Source organism: Neophocaena asiaeorientalis, unplaced genomic scaffold, assembly GCF_003031525.2.
Source record: "Neophocaena asiaeorientalis asiaeorientalis breed wild unplaced genomic scaffold, Neophocaena_asiaeorientalis_V1.1 scaffold77, whole genome shotgun sequence".
Lineage (NCBI taxonomy): Eukaryota > Metazoa > Chordata > Mammalia > Artiodactyla > Phocoenidae > Neophocaena > Neophocaena asiaeorientalis.
The window spans coordinates 4,472,438-4,491,739 of NW_020174645.1; the positions used below are offsets into that span (position 1 = coordinate 4,472,438).

Consider the following 19,302-nt stretch of genomic DNA (forward strand, 5'->3'; position numbering starts at 1 on the left):
ACACCAATTCTCAAGCAAGAGGTTTGGCGCTTAGGACCGATTTCAGCAGAGTGGGTGGCCAGCGGGAGAACACCGTGAAGACGGCCTGGCCTTTGGCAGTGTCTGCGGCTGTGTCCCCAGGCCTGAGAATCCAGGGCCAATCGTTGCTCCCCTTCCTGTGGTCAGTGTGTGTGGCAAAGGTGAAGGTTACAGCCTGCAGCCCATCTACCTGGGCTCAGAGCTCCCCTTGCTGGCTGTGGGCCTTTGACCAGGTGACTTCACCTCTCTGAGCCTCCGTGCTCCCATCTGCAAATTGGGGATAATCCTCGTCCGTTCCCTGAAGGGTGTTGCGAGGATAACCGAGTCAGTCCACGCAGAGCACTTAGTTGGAGCCCCCGTGGGAGGGCTCCCTCCGCCGTCTGCAGCGTCTGGGAGGTTCAGTGGTCAATTCCTGACTTGGCCAAATATTTGCTGGTGACCTTAGATAAGTCCGTCGATGTGTCCGTACTCCAGTCCCTCTCAGCACACTGGGCCTGGCCGCTCTCTTTCTCCCGAGCCTGCAAGGAGGCTCGTTGAGTTCACGCTTTCGAAACGCCCAGCCCAGCCCCTGGACGTGGGACACGCTCGGCGCATGGGCTGACATGTGCGCGCCGTCATCCCGGGCATCCGGGCCGTAGCCGTGCTGGCGGGAGCACACGTACGCGGATCACGGCAAACCGTTCTGACCGCCTTCGTCATCTGAAGAGGTCAGCGAGCCTCTTCTGGAAAGGGCCAGATAGTAAATATTTTAGGTTTTGTGGGCCAGACAGACGGCCTCTGTCGCAACTCCTCAGCTCTGCTGCAGGTGATAAACGGGTGGACGTTCCAGTACAAGTGTGCACACAGAATCGGGCAGTGGGCAGGCCCCGTGCCACCATCTGCCGCCCCCTGGTTTGGAGGTTTGTCCAGGCCCCTTGCTGACCCGGTGCCAGGCAAGTGCCTGTGGGATTCCAGCGCTGGAATCAGGGGCCGCCGAGAAGCCCAGCCCAAGCCTGAGGCACATCCGTGCTTGACAGGACATCACAGGAGTCAGCGTGGTGCCCGGTCTGCAGACTTGGGGGGCTCCATCACTGTTGGCCAGGACCTTCCCCTGGCCGAGGCTGGCGCTGCAAGGCACAGGGGGTCTTGTTTGAGCAGGGCAGCCAGGGCTGGGGGCCTGAGGGCTGGCCGAGTGTGGCTGACTGCCTGCCTTGCCCCTCAGCAGAGAAGCCCGTGTTCTTCCCGGCCTTTGCGGCTGAGGGCCAGAAGCTGCCCACGGATCCCTCGTGTTGGACGTCAGGCCTGCCCTTCCCCGTGCCCCCTCGCGAGGTGATCAAGGCCTCTCCGCACGCCCCTGACCCCTTGGCCTTCTCCTACGCCCCGCCTGGTGAGTAGTTCACCCGAGCCTGGCCTCCTTGCCGAGTCAGCCAGCGTGCAGTCATTGGGCGCCAGCTGTGTGCCCTGACTCGGAACTGCACACAGAAGGATCTTAGGGTCCTGGCGGGAGGGATGGTCTGGTCAGTGAAGGGGAAGGGGGCTCCGCTGAGACGTGAGAAATCTACAGGATTGCAATTGAAACACCTGGTGCTGGGGATACCTAAGAGGTGCTTGAGCCGGTGAGGGGCAGGCTGAGAGTGGGAGCTCTGTCTTCCACCATGGACTTCGAGGTAGACAACGGGCAGGTGGAGAGAAAAGTGTGAGGAGGGAGGGGCCTGCTTTGATTTACAAATACAGTCAGGCTGGATTCGAGACCCTTCCTGGGCTCTCCAGCCCTGCCAGGCCCCACCAGCAATGAAAGGGGCATAGCCAGGGGCCAGTAAGGGCTGTGATGTCAGCAAAGGCCGTCCTAAGCAGAGCTGATCCTGCAGGATGAGTGGCCAAAAGAGCCAGGAGAAGAACAGGGAAAGACATGCCAGGCAGGGGGAACAGCATGTGCAAAGGTCCGGAGGCAGGAGAGAGCAGGCGAAGCTTGAGACACTGAGTCAGGCTGTCATGGCAGAAGCTTGGTGCCCAGGGAGACCATAAGCGCCAGGTCAGGTGAACCTGAAAGCTGTGTCAGAGGCTAAGGCCTTACCCTGGGGGAGCAGTGGGGAGCCATAGGAGGTCCATAGCAGGGGAGGATGTGAACTAGTGGACTTTTCAAAAAGATCCCTTTGGTTCCTGTGAGAGGAGGAGTGGACGGTTGGAGAGCAACAGGGGAACGGGGAGACCAGTTAAGGAGTCTGGGGGAGAGTTGAGGGGCTTGGGCCAGGGCCTGGGAGGGGGGAGGCGTGGAGGGAGACTTCCCTGGGGTAGTGGTGTCTGAACTAAGGATGCGGATGGCTCATCAGGCAGAGACGGGTGGAGCAGTGGGGGCGCGTATGGACGGGCACCCGCCTGGGCAGCACAGGGACGAGGTGGGGAGTGGCCTGGGGGCTCTGCCTCTGACCGCTCCTGGGGCCCTGTGATGGACAGATACATGCCCTGCAGGTCACCCGCTGCCCCTGGGCCTCCATGACAGCGCCCGGCCCGTCCTACCACGCCCACCCACCATCTCCAACCCGCCGCCCCTCATCTCCTCCACCAAGCACCCCAGCGTCCTTGAGAGGCAAACGGGTGCCCTCTCCCAGGTGAGGTGGGAGGGGCGGCCCCCCAGAAGCACCTGTGCAACCTGGTGCCCGGAGAACGCCCCTTCCTCTTTCTGGGGTTTGGTCCCTCCATCTGTAAAGTCGGGGTGGGGGTGATCCCTGGGACGGATGGTGTCGGGGTAGGGGTCGGGCACCCAGGGGGCTGGGTCCAAGCTGGCTGTGCCTGACCCAGGCATCAGGACCTTGGGAGGTCACTCCATGGGGCATTCAAGAGCATGGGCTCTGCGATCAGACTGTGTGGCCTTCGGCAAGTTACTTAACCTCTCTGTGCCTCAGTTTCCCTTCTGTGAAACAGAAAATCGCAGGCACTAGACACACAGCCCTGGCACGTGGTGAGCCTCGGTCCACCTGCCCCTTCACCTCTCTGACCTGCCCCCCTGTGGCGCAGGGCGGGGGCAAGGCATATGCTTTGCTCAGACGCTTGTGGGCACCATTTCCTTTAAACCAGGTCATGATGACCGCCACACGGGTGAGGGCACTGAGGCCCAGGAGAGGCAGTGACTCGTTCACAGTTGCTCAGAGCGGCAACAGGGCCGGAACTGAGGCCCCAGGCCTCGGCCTCGGACCCGGGTGTGATCCTGAGGTTCCCCTCCTCTTGGGCCCTCGTAAAAGCGGGTTGAGGCCCTGGTTGAGGCCTCTGTGACCCCACGGCCTCTGCTCCCACAGGGAATGTCTGTGCAGCTCCACGTCCCGTACTCAGAGCATGCCAAGGCCCCCGTGGGCCCCATCACCATGGGGCTGCCCCTCACCATGGACCCCAAGAAGCTGGGTAAGGATGTAGGGCCCCCCAACCTCGACAGCCCAGGCTTGGCTCCCACTGTTTGCGTTGGGGGCTTGAGGGAGGGCAGTTCACCCTAAGGGACTCTGGCCCGCGCGTGGCGGGGAGGTCCCTCAGCCCCTGGACAGGGCAGGGAGGCGGCCGTCCTTCTGAATCCCTGCCCAGAGGCTCGGCTCACTGCTCTCGCCCCTCTCCAGCGCCCTTCAGCGGAGTGAAGCAGGAACAGCTGTCCCCACGGGGCCAGGCTGGGCCACCGGAGAGCCTGGGGGTGCCTGCGGCTCAGGAGACGTCCGTGCTGAGAGGTGAGGGCATGTGAGCTAGGCTCACCCCCGGCGGCTGCCCCTCCATCCCTGGGAGGGTCGAGGCAGGAATGGGACCCTTTATCCAAAACCTGCTAAGAAGCTTCAGCTCCCAGAGGGTCCAGCAGCCTCTCTTCGCAGTTGTCTACTTCGCCATTTAGGGGCAGGGGGACCCTCTGCGTTGAGACACTGGAGGTGGGGGGGACTTGCAGGTCTCGGTGGCTCTGGGACTGGGGCCTGGGGAGGGGCTGCAGACACCCCTTCAGCCCGTGTCTCATGTCTTCCAGGGACGTCTCTGGGCTCGGTTCCAGGAGGAAGCATCACCAAGGGCATCCCCAGCGCGCGGGTGCCTTCCGAGAGCCCCATCACGTACCGCGGCTCCATCACCCATGTAGGTGTCCTGGGGCCGTGGCGTGAGGGACCAGGGTGGCACTAGCAGGCAGTGTCTCCAGACGTGGCCCTGCCTGTGGACAAAACAGTGGGCAACCCGCCCATTCCCCCCAGCGTCTCTGCACAGCACCTGTCTCAGTAGATGGGGTGGCTTCGTGGGGGTGCCCACTCACTCCATGAGCCTGGGAGCCAGGCATTTTAGGTGCTGAGCAAAACACAAAGCTCAAGGGCCCCGAGGAGCTGGGAGGGTAGCAGAAGGAAGCAGGCAGGTAAAAACTGAGCAGGTGATTTCAGAGTAGCCAGTGCTTGGTGTTGAGGAGAATGGCTGGGGCTGCCGAGGCCGTAGAGACAGGTGAGCCGGGGAGACCTCTCAGAGGTGTGAGCCCTGCGGGAATCTCAGGGATCGGCATTCCGGGCCCAGGGAACAGCTTGTGCAAAGGCGGAGAGGTGGAGGGTCCCTGGTGTGCGCCAGGTCCAGCAAGTGTCCGTGGTGCCTGGAGCAGCGAGCAGGAGGCGTTCGGGTCAGCAAAGTTTTGGGGGCCGGTGAGGGAGTCTGCACATCCCCCGCCTTCAAGGGGGTGAGTGGACAGACCTCCTGCAGCTCAGCTGAGCCCGCCCACACCACTGGGGCTCCTGCTGTGACTTCAGTCCTGGATGACAGAGGTTTCCTCTGGTGCCAGCCTTGGCCTCGTGGTGTTGACAGGCTGACGGCTGGAGTTGGCATCCTGGCCACGTTCAGCTCCGCAGAAAGTGTGGGATCGGCTGGTGACATCTGCCCCATCCAAGGGTTTGCGGAGGGACCACTCTGCCCCTCCGGTGTCAGGACTGGGGGTTCAGAACTGAGCTCGGGGGTCCTAGTGTACACAGGGCCTGTTTAACCCTCTCCTTCCTCCCTGGCTGGTGGACCACAGAGGGCGGTTCCCCCACTTCCTGGGGTCCTTAGCTCCTAGGGCTTTCTTTTCCTTCCCTTCCACCCGCTCCAGACAAGATGGTTTACATTAGCACAGAATCCAGGTCAGCCCATTTTACAGATGAGAAGACCGAAGCCCAGAGATGAAACCCAAGGTCGTGTAGCCAGGAAGCAGTGGACCCAGTGTTTTGTGCCAGCTGTGCCAGAGGAAGGGGAGCCTGGACACACACACACACACACACACACACACACACGCATGTGCAACCCCCCCTCCCCAACACACACACACACACACACACACACGTGAATGGTGGAACTTCAGGCCACAGGCTCCCATAGGAAGGTGTCTTTGGCTCCAGGGGCCACAGATCACACCACAGAGGAGAGCCCCTGATGCTTCATGTTTCTCTAAAACCTGTTGGTTTTGAAATCTTGAGCTTTAGAAGGCAGCTGCGCAGGTACCTGGGGCCACAGCCGGGCCGCAGACACTCAAGTCCCAGCCCCACCACATGCTGTCAGGCAGGGGATCGACGCTCCCTGACTCAGTCTTCCCTTTGCTAGAAGTGTCTCTTGCCGAGTCATCCTCACAGAGGCGTTAGGGATTAAAGGCTCCTGGGCATCCATCGGCCTCCAGTTTCAGGTGGCCGTGACCCAAGCCGTGTGGGTCACTCACAGCCTTGCGATTGTTTCTGGCAGCTGCCGTATGTGTGAGGGTCAGGCTTCCCCACAGCCTCACTCCCAGGTGATGAAATCCGGTCATGGGACACACACAGGCTCACACACACACACAAACTCAGGAGCACACGGACTTACGGTGGGTGGGCTTCTATCAGCTGCCCCTGGAGGAGCCTTTCCTGCTGGGATGCTGCCGGCTCCCCGGCCGTGTGCTCTCCTGATGAGAGAGGTGGCTTCCCGCCCCTGGATCATCTATCACCCAAACTAAAGCCCGTTTATTCGACACTGTTTGTGCGCAAGCCTTTTGAAGTGTGGCCGAGGGGTCCCACCTAGGGCGTCTGCTTTGAGATGTCTCGGGAGACCCATCTGGATTCAGGGCGTCTTGCGTTTCCCTTGCTTGCAGACCAGGATCTGGGGTGAAAGCCCGGGGTGCCAGTCGCTGCCCTTACCCCACAGAAGGATGTTTCTTGGCAGAGAAGCTCCCAGGGGGAGACTCAGAGTGCACCAGCCTAGGGCTTGGCATGCAGTTGGAGCTGCATCTCTCAGTCAGCGCTTGGAATCGTAGAAAGAGAAGAGAGACGTCTTGATTTGGGGACAGCTTGTCTGTGACGGGTGCCTTTGAGAATCGTTATACAGAGATTGTCTCCGTTTTGTAGATGTACAGGCTGAGGCTCAGAGAGGCAAAGTGACTTGACAAAGGTCACACAGCAACTTGTTGGTAAAGCTGCTGTTTGCCCTCCAGCAGTCTGACTCCAGATTCATATTCTGACCCCCCACTCATGTTCGTGGAAGTCGCCCAAGGCGGGACACTACCCCACATGGCTATCTTCTCTCTGCCTGAATACAACCCCCAACAGGGAGCTCACTCCCTCTAAGGCACTGGTTTCTTGATCAGGGGCAGTTTTGCCTCCCAGGGGACACTGGGCAATGTCTAGGGACATTTGTGATTGTCACATCTATGGGGGAGCAGATTGGGGGTCGCACGCACTACCGGCATCCAGTGGGTAGAGCCCCGGGGGAGGGCTGCTAAATGTCCTACGGTGCCCAGCTTGGCCCCCACCTCAAAGAATCACCTGGCCCTCAGGTCACAGTGCCAAGGTTGAGAAACCCTGGGTTAGAGCTAAGATTTCTGGTGTCCTGCCCTGATTTGAGTCCCCATTCTGGTTTTGGGAATGACATGTGGTCACAGGCACGTGGCTGACATCCCAGCGTCCAGGCTCTGAGAAAGTAAAATTCATGTAGTACAGGTTGCAACACAGACTGCCTGGGTTGCAGTCCCGGCTCTGCCCCTCGGTAGCCAGGTGACCCTGGGCGAGGTCACCTTGCCTCTTGGTGCCTCAGTTCCCTCATCTGAACTAGGCACGATAGTACCTGACCTAGGGTGATTTCCAGGGTTAAATGAGTCGATGTATAGAAAGTGAGCAGCACTTATTATTAATACTACTGATGCTTTGTTCTGCGTGGTTGTGTTCCGGCGGGCTCTGCCCTTTTGAAGCGTGAACACGTGTGCCTGTGTGTGGATTTGGAAGGTGCACATGTACGCGTGCTGGGTCGTGTCTGGCGAGCGTGGGGGTCCCCGGCCGGAGCCCGCGGGCACTCATCCCCTCCGCACCCCCAGGGCACTCCAGCTGACGTCCTGTACAAGGGCACCATCACCAGGATCATCGGTGAGGACAGCCCAAGCCGCCTGGACCGCAGCCGGGAGGACGGCCTGCCCAAGGGCCACGTCATCTACGAGGGCAAGAAGGGCCACGTGCTGTCCTATGAGGGTGAGTCCCGTCATCCGTCAACAGCTGTTAGGAGGTGGTGGGCGGGCAGGGGCTGGCCCGGCCCTCCCATCCTTGGGCATCTTTTTTTTTTTTTTTTTTTTTTTTTTTCCCAAGCCGCCTGGACCGCAGCCGGGAGGACGGCCTGCCCAAGGGCCACGTCATCTACGAGGGCAAGAAGGGCCACCAGCCGCTCCACGGCATGTGGGATCTTCCCGGGCCGGGGCACGAACCCTGTCCGCTGCATCGGCAGGCGGACTCCCAACCACTGCGCCACCAGGGAAACCCCCTCGGGCATCTTTGATGCCCAGGAAGGACCCTCTAGGTGAGAGGACCAGCGGTGACCTGGAGGTGGTTGGTCATGTGGTCACTTGGTGTTGACTGGGGGCCGCCCATATGCTGGGGGCCCAGCGGATGAAGCCCCCTCAGAGAGCTCTCAGGACGCCCGCCCAGGATGCAAATGGGACGTCACCTTGTTAATCTTGAGTCATGGAAACCTGCCCACATCCAGTGTGGCTTGCCCACCAAACCCCAGACTTTGGTTTTTCTGGAGTTGGTCAGGAGAGAAGGGTCCAGAAAACATGGTTGGGGTTAAAGGGCAGCCAGATGTCTTCAGAAAACGAATCTAGGGGAGTGTGTTGCCCTCCTGTCTGCTTCGTGTGGTTGGGAGCCAGGGTGAAGGAGTGTCTTCCCATTTTACAGATGTGGGAGCTGAGGTGCAGTGATGTCCAGTGGTCCTTCTGTGTGTCCACCCTCCTGGCCCCTCAAGAGAAAAGGAGGCCTGGGACTTGGGGAGCAGGGGCGGGCGTGTTTGGCCCATTGAGGTGGGTTCACAGGGAGGCAAGGCTGGGGTGACACCAGGAGAGGGGGTGACCTCCCCATCCCTGCAGGTATGTAAGCCAGCAGCAGGTAAAGATTGGCTTTAGCTGTCTCCACCTCTGCCCGGTTCTTTACAATTTAGGAAGCAAACTTGTGGCCAGCCTTGCTAGACGTGTAGTAGGGGAACAGGCCCAGGCAGCAGAAGCCCAGGCTCACTCCCCCAGGCCTCTGGCCCAGCGCTCCTGGCAAACGCCATGCTCTCTAATTGACACCACGTGGGTGGCAGGAAAGGGCGATGACCAGAGTGACGCGCCACCCCCTTGAGCCCTGGGCCCCCCACTTCAGTGCCCCTCACTCCTCTCACCCTCTCTGGTTCCCCAACCAGGGAACCCCGCCTGGAAGGAGTTAAGGAAGTAAAGGGCTGGGATGGGAATTTCCTGGCAGCCTCGGGCACCCAGAGGCGCGGAGATAGAAGCTGCTAATGGGCGCCCCTCTCAGCAGCTGGCAGCTGTAGGGCTGCAAACTGCTTCTCCTCTGGCGGCGGTGGGTACGTTCTCCTCTCCCTCCGCCTCCGCCTGGCCCGACTGCCCTCCCGCCCCCCAGGTCCTGGGAAGCAGAGGTGGCACCGTGGGGCTTAGGCACTTGCCTCTCTCTGCTGCCAAGTGGTGGAGACAGTCTTGGGGACAGGGTGTCAGCTGCGTCTTCTGTGCCAACCTCGGTATCCGGCTGAGGGCCCTGGGGGATGGTCAGGGGCCCTGGAAGGGCAGACGGACAGGCTGGCAGTCGAGGTGTTGTGAGCAGAGCCCTGGGTGGCATCTCGGCTCCGGCCTCCAGATCAGTTCTTGAGCCCCTACAGGCCTTAAGTTTGTCATCTGCAGAATGGGTGTAAATCAAGGCTTTCAATTTCTCACGTGCTTCCTGGGAACAGAGAGGGCCGCAGGCCGGACGGACGGCAGTAGGGGCCGGGGAGGACCCAGAGAGCGATGGCTGTGTCTACCGGGGCCCCGCCTCTGTTCTCCGATGGCTGATTGTCGCCCTGTAACGAGTGTGAGCTCGCTGGCCAGACTTCTAGTCTCTCTGTTTTCATCTGAAATCTCTCAGTGTTTAAACATCAGCAGTTAATTCTGAGCGAAATTGGGAGCATCACCGCGGTCTATCCGCTGGCCACCAGTTTGCAGCCCCTGGAGTAGCTCACGCCCTGAGGATCCCATGGGGTCACGATCGGAAATCCTGGGAGAGCGAGCGTGCCCTTTATCCCAAGGGGCAGGCACAGGGCTCTCGGGAACTTGCTTCTGATACCCCGGGACTCAGCCATCCTTGGAAGGAGAGGCCCACTCGAGAAGCCCCCAGCCAGATGGGCGAGACCGAGGCTTGGCCTCCTCCGGGCTCGCCTCCTGGCTGCTCAGACCCTTGGCCCGTCGGGGGCCCGCGTGCCAGCCTGAGGAGCTCGCCCTTTGGGCTCAGCCTGGCTTGGCGAGGCCGCCTCTGCTGTGGACACTCCTCGTCCCCTCCCTCCCCCCACCGCGGGCACACACTCTCCCCACGTGGACACCAATGCACATAGTTTATTCCATGTGGCCTCACTCCGTTCTCAGTGGCCAGGTGTGCACACACACAGAGACCCACGGTGACACACACAAATGGTTGTGGTAACCCTGCACGTTCACACTCGGCTGGTTCACGTCACATGTCGGCTCCCACGAGTTGCCGTGTTTGCGCAGGGTCACATACCCGCGCGTGGTCAAAGGCACACACCTCCCTGCCAGCGGAACTGCAGGCTGTTGCCTTCTGCCCACTGGGCCCGGCCGGTTTGCTGGTACTGGGCCCAGTGCACACAGTTGCCCTGGGGCTGCCCCTCATCGTGAGATCGGTCTGGTTTCCAGGTGGCATGTCCGTGTCCCAGTGCTCCAAGGAGGACGGCAGGAGCAGCTCAGGACCTCCCCACGAGACGGCCGCCCCCAAGCGCACCTATGACATGATGGAGGGCCGTGTCAGCAGGGCCATCTCCTCAGCCAGCATCGAAGGTGTGTGCCCTGCCCAGCTCCCTACTCCAGGGGGCACAGAAGGGCCAGGGGAGGGCCTAGGACCTGCCCCGGGGGCTTCCCTACTTGCTGGGTGATGGCAGGAAAGGGAGAGAATTTCTCTCTCTCAGCTCCCCCTGGAGGGAGGAGATGGGATGGTTGGCCCTACTTTACAGATAGGAAAACTGAGGCAGGGTTTTTCTGGAGCTCCACCTGGGGGTAGCACAGGGCCCGAGAAGTGGTCCTATGCGGCCACCACTACCATCGTGGGGACTGACACTAAGTGGCTGGAGGGGCCCGCTGCTGGGAGGGGGCTCTGGAGGCCCTGGCTCATCACGCCAAGGCCGGCTCGGGGAGTCACGAGACGATGCTCTTGCCCTCCCCCTCCCAGGTCTCATGGGCCGCGCCATCCCGCCTGAGCGACACAGCCCCCACCATCTCAAAGAACAGCACCACGTCCGAGGCTCCATCACGCAAGGTACCCTGCCCTCTGCTCCCCAAGTGTCCCCGCATGCCCGGCCACCACGCCCTCGTGGCAGCTACAACAAGCCCTTGGGTTTACAGTCAGGGTGGGCGGGGGAGGGAAGGCATACCAGAGTGCCATGGGTGCCCAGGTATGTGGAAAGGCATGTAACACACGTGTACACGACAGGTATGTGTGCAGGTTGAAAGGCAGAGCAAGGCATTCCTTATGTATTTGAAAACAAAGAGAGAAGCAAAATACTACCCATCACCCTCAACTTTGTAGACGTCATTTATTGAGCATCTACTGTACTCTGCGCTTGGTGCTACCCCAAGTGCTCTCTAGATATTATCTTATGGAACAGACTCCAAGAGGAAGATACAGTTGGTGGGAGGATCAAAGAGGTCAGATACCCTGCCCGGGTTCTCCTGGCTGGTCAGTGGCAAACCAGCTACTGAGAGCCCCATTCTATGCATCTTATCTATGTTATCTCACTGAATGTTCGTGACTTGGTGAGGGGTTTCAGTTACTACTCCCATTCTATATGTGAAGAAATTGAGGCTCCGAGAGGGCAAGTCATGTGCTCAAGGTCACACAGCAAGTGAGGGCTTGAACCCAGGTAGTCTGGCTCCAGAATCTGCCAGCACGGAGGCCCCAGGTTAGGATGGGCGAGGTGGGGTACAGGTGCAAGGGTCAACGCCCCGTCCTCCCCGGCAGGGATCCCACGATCCTACGTGGAGGCCCAGGAAGACTACCAGCGTCGGGAGGCCAAGCTCCTGAAGCGTGAGGGCACGCCGCCCCCACCCCCCCCACCCCCACGGGACCTGGCCGAGGCCTACAAGGCCCGGCCCTTGGAGGCCCTGGGCCCCCTGAAGCTGAAGCCGGCCCACGAGGGCCTGGTGGCGACAGTGAAGGAGGCCGGCCGCTCCATCCATGAGATTCCACGGGAGGAGCTGCGGCGGACGCCTGACCTGCCCCTGGCCCCGCGGCCGCTCAAGGAGGGCTCCATCACGCAGGTACGGGCGCGGGGCTGGGCGGCTGGGCCAAGATCGGGGCGGCGGGTGCTGGTGGGCACCGCTCTGGCCCCTACAAATGGGGAAACTGAGGCCCAGACTCGTTGAGTGCCATGCCCAGGATCACACAGCTGCTCATCACTGAGCCGTCATCACGTCCGTTCCAGATTCCATACCAAGGCCTTTAGGCTATATCCATGACCTCGTTCACTTGCATTTACAGCCCAGGAGAGTCATAGCTATCATCCCCATTCTCCAGGTGGAGAAACTGAGGCCCAGAGAGGTCAAGAAGCTTGCCAAACCCCAGAGCTAGATGTACTAATGAACACCGGTCATGGATCGAACCCCCGATCCGTGACCATAAGACATCATGACTTATCTAACCCTCACAGCAGCACTCTGAGGTAGTTCTCTTACTGTCCTCATTTTAGTGGTGAGCAAACAGGTTCAGAGAGGTTAAACAGCTTGTCCAGGGTCACACAGCAAGTAAACGGCAGTTGTGCATCTCAAATCCAGATGTCCCTAAATCTGCAACGTCTTTGCTTCTTGGCCTCCACTTCTCCCACCAGCATGTTGCACCTCACCCTACCCCCACCCCTGTGGCTCTGGCCCCCCAGAGGCCCCAGCCTGGTAGGGGAAGATGAGCTCTGATTGTGTGAGGAGCTGGTCGGTGGAAACCACCTAAGAACCAGTGTCTCTTCCCTTGGTCAGAGGTGGCTGATGTGAATGAGGAAGGAGCATGGGATCCATCGGGGGCTGCGTGGCTGTGAGGTGGCAGGGACTGGGGAGGGTGTCCAGGAGGCCTACAGTTGGCTAACAGCACAGAGGTGCCCCGGGAGAAGGCGGGAGCGGTGGGAAGATTGTCGAAGGCCAGGGGACGAGTTTGGCTCTCAGCCTCTGGGCAGTTGTGAAGCCATTGGCAAGAGTCCACCATGGATCCAAAGGGAGGCCAGTCTGATTCTGGAATATTCTTTTTAAAATAAGGGCACTTCCCCTTCTTACGAAAGTAATTAAAACACTCCCGAAGGGCTTCCCTGGTGGCGCAGTGGTTGAGAGCCCACCTGCCGATGCAGGGGACACGGGTTCGTGCCCCGGTCCGGGAAGATCCCACATGCCGCGGAGCGGCTGGGCCCGTGAGCCATGGCCGCTGAGCCTGCGCGTCCGGAGCCTGTGCTCCACAACAGGAGAGGCCACAGCAGTGAGAGGCCCGTGTACGGCAAAAAACAAACAAAAAAAACCACTCCTGAATAAAAGCAGAGTTCTCTTACTTGGCAGACACACAGAGCCCACCGTATCCTGGGTTTCCCCGGCCTGCGCAGACAGGGTGGGGTCTTCTCCCAGGCGGCCGGGCTGCAGCTCGTCCGTGACCCCTGTTTCTTCAGCTGCCCTTTCTGGCCATAGAGCAGACAGAAACCTCTGACCTCTGAGACTTGAGCCTCAGGGTGGTGGAACTGGAGTTTGCGGCTGGCTTTTCTGGCTTGGCATTGGGTGGGCCGCAGAGGGTCCCAGACTGACAGGAAGAAGGTATTTGCCCTCATGGGGGTGTTAAGTCTCTTTCCAGCAAACCCCAAGGGCCAACAGAGGTTCCCCCACTTGCTCCAGGAAGGGCTGACCTCTGAACTTTGTGCCCCCTTCTGCAGCCCCCCCAGGTGGCTCCGGTGGCCAGGGTCCAGGACAGGGGTGGGCAGGCCAGGGACAGGTGTGCGCTCATCTTAGGCTTAGCAAAGCCCTTCCTCCCCCGCCCCTGGAGGCAGGAGATGTCGCTCCCATTTCATAGCTGAGAAACTGAGGCTCAGAGCAGTTGTGTAGCTGATGCTCATCTCCACCTTGCCCCTCAGGGCACCCCGCTCAAGTATGATACCAGCACGTCCTCCACCGGCTCCAAAAAGCACGACGTGCGCTCCATCATCGGCAGCCCCGGCCGGACGTTCCCGGCGGTGCACCCGTTGGACGTGATGGCCGACACCCGGGCGCTGGAGCGCGCCTGCTACGAGGAGAGTCTGAAGAGCCGGCCGGGCGCTGTCAGCAGCTCGGGGGGCTCCATCACCCGGGGCGCCCCGGTCATCGTGCCTGAGCTGGGCAAGCCACGGCAGAGCCCCCTGACCTACGAGGACCACGCGGCGCCCTTCGCCAGCCACCTACCCCGCGGATCACCGGTGACCACACGGGAGCCAACCCCGCGCCTGCAGGAGGGTGCGTGGGGCGGGGCGCGAGGTGGGGCGGGGCCACGGGGTGGGGCGGGGCCTCGGTGGGCTCCGGTCTCTGAAACTGCCTTACCATCCACTCCTTAGCCCAGGAGCATCCTGGGGCCGCCACATCCATTCCACCTGCCAGACCGGTGGGTTCTACCTCCAAACCATCCTCAGGATTCTCTCCATCTCTCGGCCACCTCCAGATCACCTGGCTTCCCTGACTTCTCTCTTGTCCTGCTAATAATCTGCTCCCCACACGGCAGCCTGAATACTTTTTTGAAATATTTACATCAGATTATGCCACTGTTCTGCTTAAATCTTTCTCGTGACTTCTCACTGCACTTAGGAAAAAGTCACCCTTTTCCGCCATGGCCTTGGGAGCCTGCAGGATCCCGCCCCACCCACCTTTCCATCTTACTGCCAAATTCCTTTATCTGCTGCTTTATGTCTCTTCCTTGACCACACTCAGCTCATTCTTTGCTCAAGACCTTTGCACGTGCTGTCCCCTGTGCCTGAAATCCGCCCCCGCCCCCAGCCCACCACCCGCCTTTCAGATCTTTACCTAACTGGTTTCTTTTGCACCCTTCAGGACTCTGTTCAAATGTCACATCCTCAGGGAGGCCTCTTATGACCACCCTCCCCCCTTCAGTACTCTGGTCACATTCTGTCACATTTAAAAATTTTCTTCAGAGCACTTATTACTCTGAGATTCTTTTTCGATGACTGGTTGATCATCTGTCTCATGCACTGAATGTCAGCCCCACGGGGGCCGGGATTTTTCTGTTTTGTTCAGCGGGGCAGCCCTAGCTCTTAGAAAGTGCTCGGCATGTCGTAGACACTTAATAAATGCTTTTGGTTGATTGAAGGAATGCACAAGAAAGGGAATGAAGGAAAGAAAGAATGAACTTTTTAAAAGAGCTAAAAAACAAGCGAGTGAGTGAATGAATAAATAAAAGGAAAAATGAACTAGACGCAAATGGATGGATGACGAGGCCTGGTCCCTGGGGATCCCAGAGACCCTACCCTCAAATGACTTCCCCTAAGCACTAGCCTTGGCAGCCCCCGTGTTGGAGGCTGGGACACCTATGGCACAGAGGTCTGATGCCATCCCCACTTGGCCTGTCCCCACAGGCAGCCTCTCGTCCAGCAAGGCGTCCCAGGATCGGAAGCTGACGTCCACGCCCCGTGAGATTGCCAAGTCCCCGCACGGCACCGTGCCTGAGCATCACCCCCACCCCATGTCGCCCTACGAGCACCTGCTTCGGGGTGTGAGTGGCGTGGACCTGTACCGCGGCCACATCCCGCTGGCCTTCGACCCCACCTCCATACCCCGTGGGATCCCTCTGGATGCAGGTGACTGTCCCGGACCCATAGAACCCTGCGGCATCAGTGTCAGCCCGAGGGCTCCTCGGGCATCAACTAGCTGCCACTAGGTGGGGAAACTGAGGCATGGTGGGGGGAGGGGAGACCCAACAGTGTAATCATGTCAACAGTTTAGGTGAGAAACAGAATTTCTCTTAGGGGTCTGAGGGACATGCTGGGTTAAACATTTTTCAGTGGTTTTCTTTTCCTGCGGAACTTATCAGTGCCTTTAAAATTGCAAACGTATCAAAAGAGGGCTCAAGGGTGAGCGTTCCCCAGACGGACGTGATCTGAAAATCCGTTTAGAAGGATGCAGCCCTTAGGTATTTTAGTGATCCCCATTTTGGATGCCCTGTGTTTGGGGGGATTTCCATCCAAAGAACATTATCAATCAGAGGCACCCACATGTGTGTCGGGGCAGCGAGGGTTGTTCTCCTAGGCTCTCAGTTCTGTTTTCTGGGGGGTGTTTGGGAGAAGCTGTGAGGCACTGAGACCGGCGGGGTGGGGTGGCACTCCCAGCCGAGGTGTGGGCCGGCCTGACCTTGCTCCCCTTCTCCCGGTAGCCGCTGCCTATTACCTGCCCCGGCACCTGGCCCCCAACCCCACCTACCCACACCTGTACCCGCCTTACCTCATCCGCGGCTACCCCGACACGGCGGCGCTGGAGAACCGCCAGACGATCATCAACGACTACATCACGTCACAGCAGATGCATCACAACGCGGCCGCCGCCATGGCCCAGCGAGCTGACGTGCTGAGGGGCCTGGCGCCCCGCGAGTCCTCGCTGGCGCTCAACTACGCCGCCGGCCCGCGAGGTGGGTGGGGCAGGGCGCTGCCAGTCACGCGGGTGGGCAGAACCCGCCACCCAGAATTGGCCTTACTCCTGGTCTGCCCGGGGTCCTGAGAGCACAGGACACGTGCGTGCCCACGCGTGCACGTCTGTCCTTGCCTTCGAGGCTCGGGTTGTATCGCTGCGCTGAGAGCACACACAGACCTGGCAGGTGGTGCAAGGTTGTGTGTGCTGTGTGTCCTGGATGCGTACACGCGGGCTCTGCACATGCTTGTGTCCTCTTGGTATATGCGGTCCCTGGAGTTTAAAAAACAAGATGGAAATGTGAGGCTGTTTGAACTTCAGGTTCCCTTGAGTGGAAACCAGCCCGGGGTTGCTTTGCGTATGCATATTACAGTCGCCTTGTGGAAACGCTTCTGGAATGTGCTTCCGGAGCAACCAAGTACTGGTTACGGTCACACTAGGTATTTCATACAGTGGGGACTGAGTACCAGGAAAGGACTGCATAGGGTCAGAGGCAAAAAGGGCACACCAAAAGAGCAAAATGGGCATAGCAAGGTATGCAGGGGTGCCAACTGCGAGCCACATCCACTTCAGGGTTTGGGAGCGAAGAGACGAGGTGCTGTGAGCACCCGGCATTCAGAGAAGGGTCCTGCGGGCCCGGTGCGGGGACCAAGGAGGGAGCATCCGTCCGTGCTGCTTCTCGGAGGACGCGCGGCGCTCCACCGGCTGGGGTGGTCCAGCCAGGAGGCAGCCTGGCCCCTCTCCTCCCCCGACCGCTGCAGCCCGGCCCCACCTCCTCTCTCACAGGCATCATCGACCTGTCCCAAGTGCCACACCTGCCTGTGCTGGTGCCCCCGACACCAGGCACTCCAGCCACCGCCATGGACCGCCTAGCCTACCTCCCCACGGCACCGCAGCACTTCAGCAGCCGGCTCAGCAGCTCCCCGCTCTCCCCAGGTGAGGCCCCCACCCCCGTTCTGGGCGTCCTCGGGCAGATGCCTTGCCTTCTCTGTTCCACCCTGGAAGACAAATCCAGGGCCCTTCCTGTGTCCGGGGCTGAGCCGCAGGCCTTTGGGTTTCCAGGAGGCCCCACGCACTTGACAAAACCCACGGCCACGTCCTCGTCCGAGAGGGAGCGGGAACGGGAGAAGTCCATCCTTGCGTCTACCACCACGGTGGAGCACGCGCCCATCTGGAGGCCCGGTAGGACGGCGGAGCCGCCAGCACGCGCCCCAGCGGTCCGTGTGGCTGCGCGTGGCCCGCCCCTCTGATCCCATGGCTTGTTTCCACCAGGTACGGAGCAGAGCGGCGGCGGAGGCGGCGGCGAGGCCCAGCGTGCTGCACAACACAGGCATGAAGGGCATCATCACCTCCGTGGAGCCCAGCACGCCCACGGTCCTGAGGTGGGCCAGGTTGGCACAGGGGAGGGGACAGGCGGGGCGGGGGCGGTCACTGGATGCAGGTTGGGGGGATGCGCAAGTGTACCGATGGGTTGGGAGGTATACGGGAGAGTGAGCGATGGCTGACCTTTCCTGTTCCTCCCAGGATTCAGCAGGGCCCTACAGGGAGGAGATAGTGTCTCTCTTGCCTGGACAAAGTCCAGAGGTTCCGTGAAGATGGGAGAAGCTGCAGAGGTCCCATATGTGTCCCCCCAGCCACCCCCCGGAGTCCACTTCCTATCACAACAGGCCCAAGACCCACCTCCCACCCCCTGCCCAAGGTCTGTGGGCAGAGCTGCCTGACGGGGGAGGGAGCTTCCCCAATACCCCTGCCCGCCCAGCGACAGTTTGGAGGTGGCTGCTTCTTCCAAAATGAAGTATCCGTTCATGCAAGTATGCTTCCGTTTGGCTAGTCTAAATCATACCTTCCCCGCCACCATTCCAATTATGAAAAATGACATCATTTCCCAAGCGCACAGGCTCGTCCCCTCTGAGTCAGGTCCCCAGCGGGTACGCGTGGAAGGAGCGCCTGAGTCTCAGAGTGGGGCACCCAGGCGTGAGCTCCCACCAGCAACCACCGGTGAGAGGCTGCAGCAGGGACATCAAGCCCTTTCCCAGTGGCAGCTGAGTTAAGACCCCTGGGAGAGAGCGTTAGCACAAGGCTTCCTCATGGAAAACGCTAGGCTTGACAGGCCACGAGAGATGGTGTCGGACCAGCTCATGTCCAAGCCTGTTTCCTCATCTGCAGAGCAGGGATAGTTACATTGACCCTGTGAAGGTCAGAGAGAGTGCATCTGTGCATTCCTTCTTCCTGTTGGGCCTGCGGTGGGTCTCCTGCCCTGTGCTGGGTACGGGGGACACGGTAATGGTTGACGCACGCAGTGCCCTCTTAGGGCTTGTGGGCTAGACCCATAAGCCTCTGGGGTAAGGAAGAGCACTCCAGGCAGAGGGGACGACAGGGAGCCCTGTGTGGCCCCTGATGGCGGAGGTGGGAGAGCTGGGCCCCACTGCCCTGTCCTCTAACCACCCGCCCTAGCCCGCCCTCTGGGCCTTTGCCCTGTGGCTCACTCATTTCCTCCCCAGCGCATGTGCCAGCCCCTCAGAGTCCCCCGTGAGCCCTGCCTAAGAGCTCCCTTGCCATTCTCTTAGCAGAATGTAACCCAGACTCGTTCACCTTCGAGCAGTTGCCACACTGATAGGGGTTTAATTTATCACGTTATCACATTAAGACGTGCGTAGTCTGTCTTCTCACCCAGAACGTATGGCGCTTTTGTCTGTTTTGTGCACTGCCGTACCCCAGTGTCTAGAACGGCGCCTGACACATAGTAGGTGCTCAGTAAAAAGTTTTGGGCTGACGAGCTGATGGGCTGGATGGACGGCGGGTGGATGGGGTAGTTGAGGCCACATGGCACGGGGGCTCGCAGGTCTCGGTCAGCAGCGTTTATTCTGAGAGCAGTAGGGAGAGTGGGAGCTCTTCTGGGCAGGGGAGACTCCGCAGGGTGTCAAAGTGAGGGAGTGACCCCGCCTCGGCCTCACAGGCCCCAGCTGTAGCTGTGGCTCGCGCAGCTGCTGAACCTCCCTCTCTCTTCCCCCAGGTCCACCTCCACCTCCTCGCCTGTCCGCCCGGCCGCCACATTCCCACCCGCCACCCACTGCCCACTGGGTGGCACCCTCGACGGGGTCTACCCCACCCTCCTGGAGCCTGTCTTGCTGCCTAAGGAGGCCCCGCGGGTCACCCGGCCCGAGCGGCCCCGAGCA

At 60.3% G+C, this 19,302-nt stretch overlaps 1 protein-coding gene across 1 annotated transcript in view; it reads left to right on the top strand.

Annotated features, from left to right (window-relative positions):
- NCOR2 (nuclear receptor corepressor 2) overlaps positions 1-19,302 on the top strand; it is a 191,896-nt gene that overhangs the window by 161,739 nt on the left and 10,855 nt on the right. Inside the window, 16 exon segments of the mRNA XM_024758467.1 lie at positions 1,223-1,384; positions 2,467-2,606; positions 3,291-3,393; positions 3,600-3,704; positions 3,989-4,092; positions 7,295-7,445; positions 10,145-10,285; positions 10,674-10,760; positions 11,463-11,761; positions 13,597-13,951; positions 15,082-15,303; positions 15,876-16,127; positions 16,913-17,062; positions 17,189-17,366; positions 17,407-17,508; positions 19,140-19,301. Of these exon segments, the coding sequence (XP_024614235.1) occupies positions 1,223-1,384; positions 2,467-2,606; positions 3,291-3,393; positions 3,600-3,704; positions 3,989-4,092; positions 7,295-7,445; positions 10,145-10,285; positions 10,674-10,760; positions 11,463-11,761; positions 13,597-13,951; positions 15,082-15,303; positions 15,876-16,127; positions 16,913-17,062; positions 17,189-17,366; positions 17,407-17,508; positions 19,140-19,301 (2,713 nt within the window).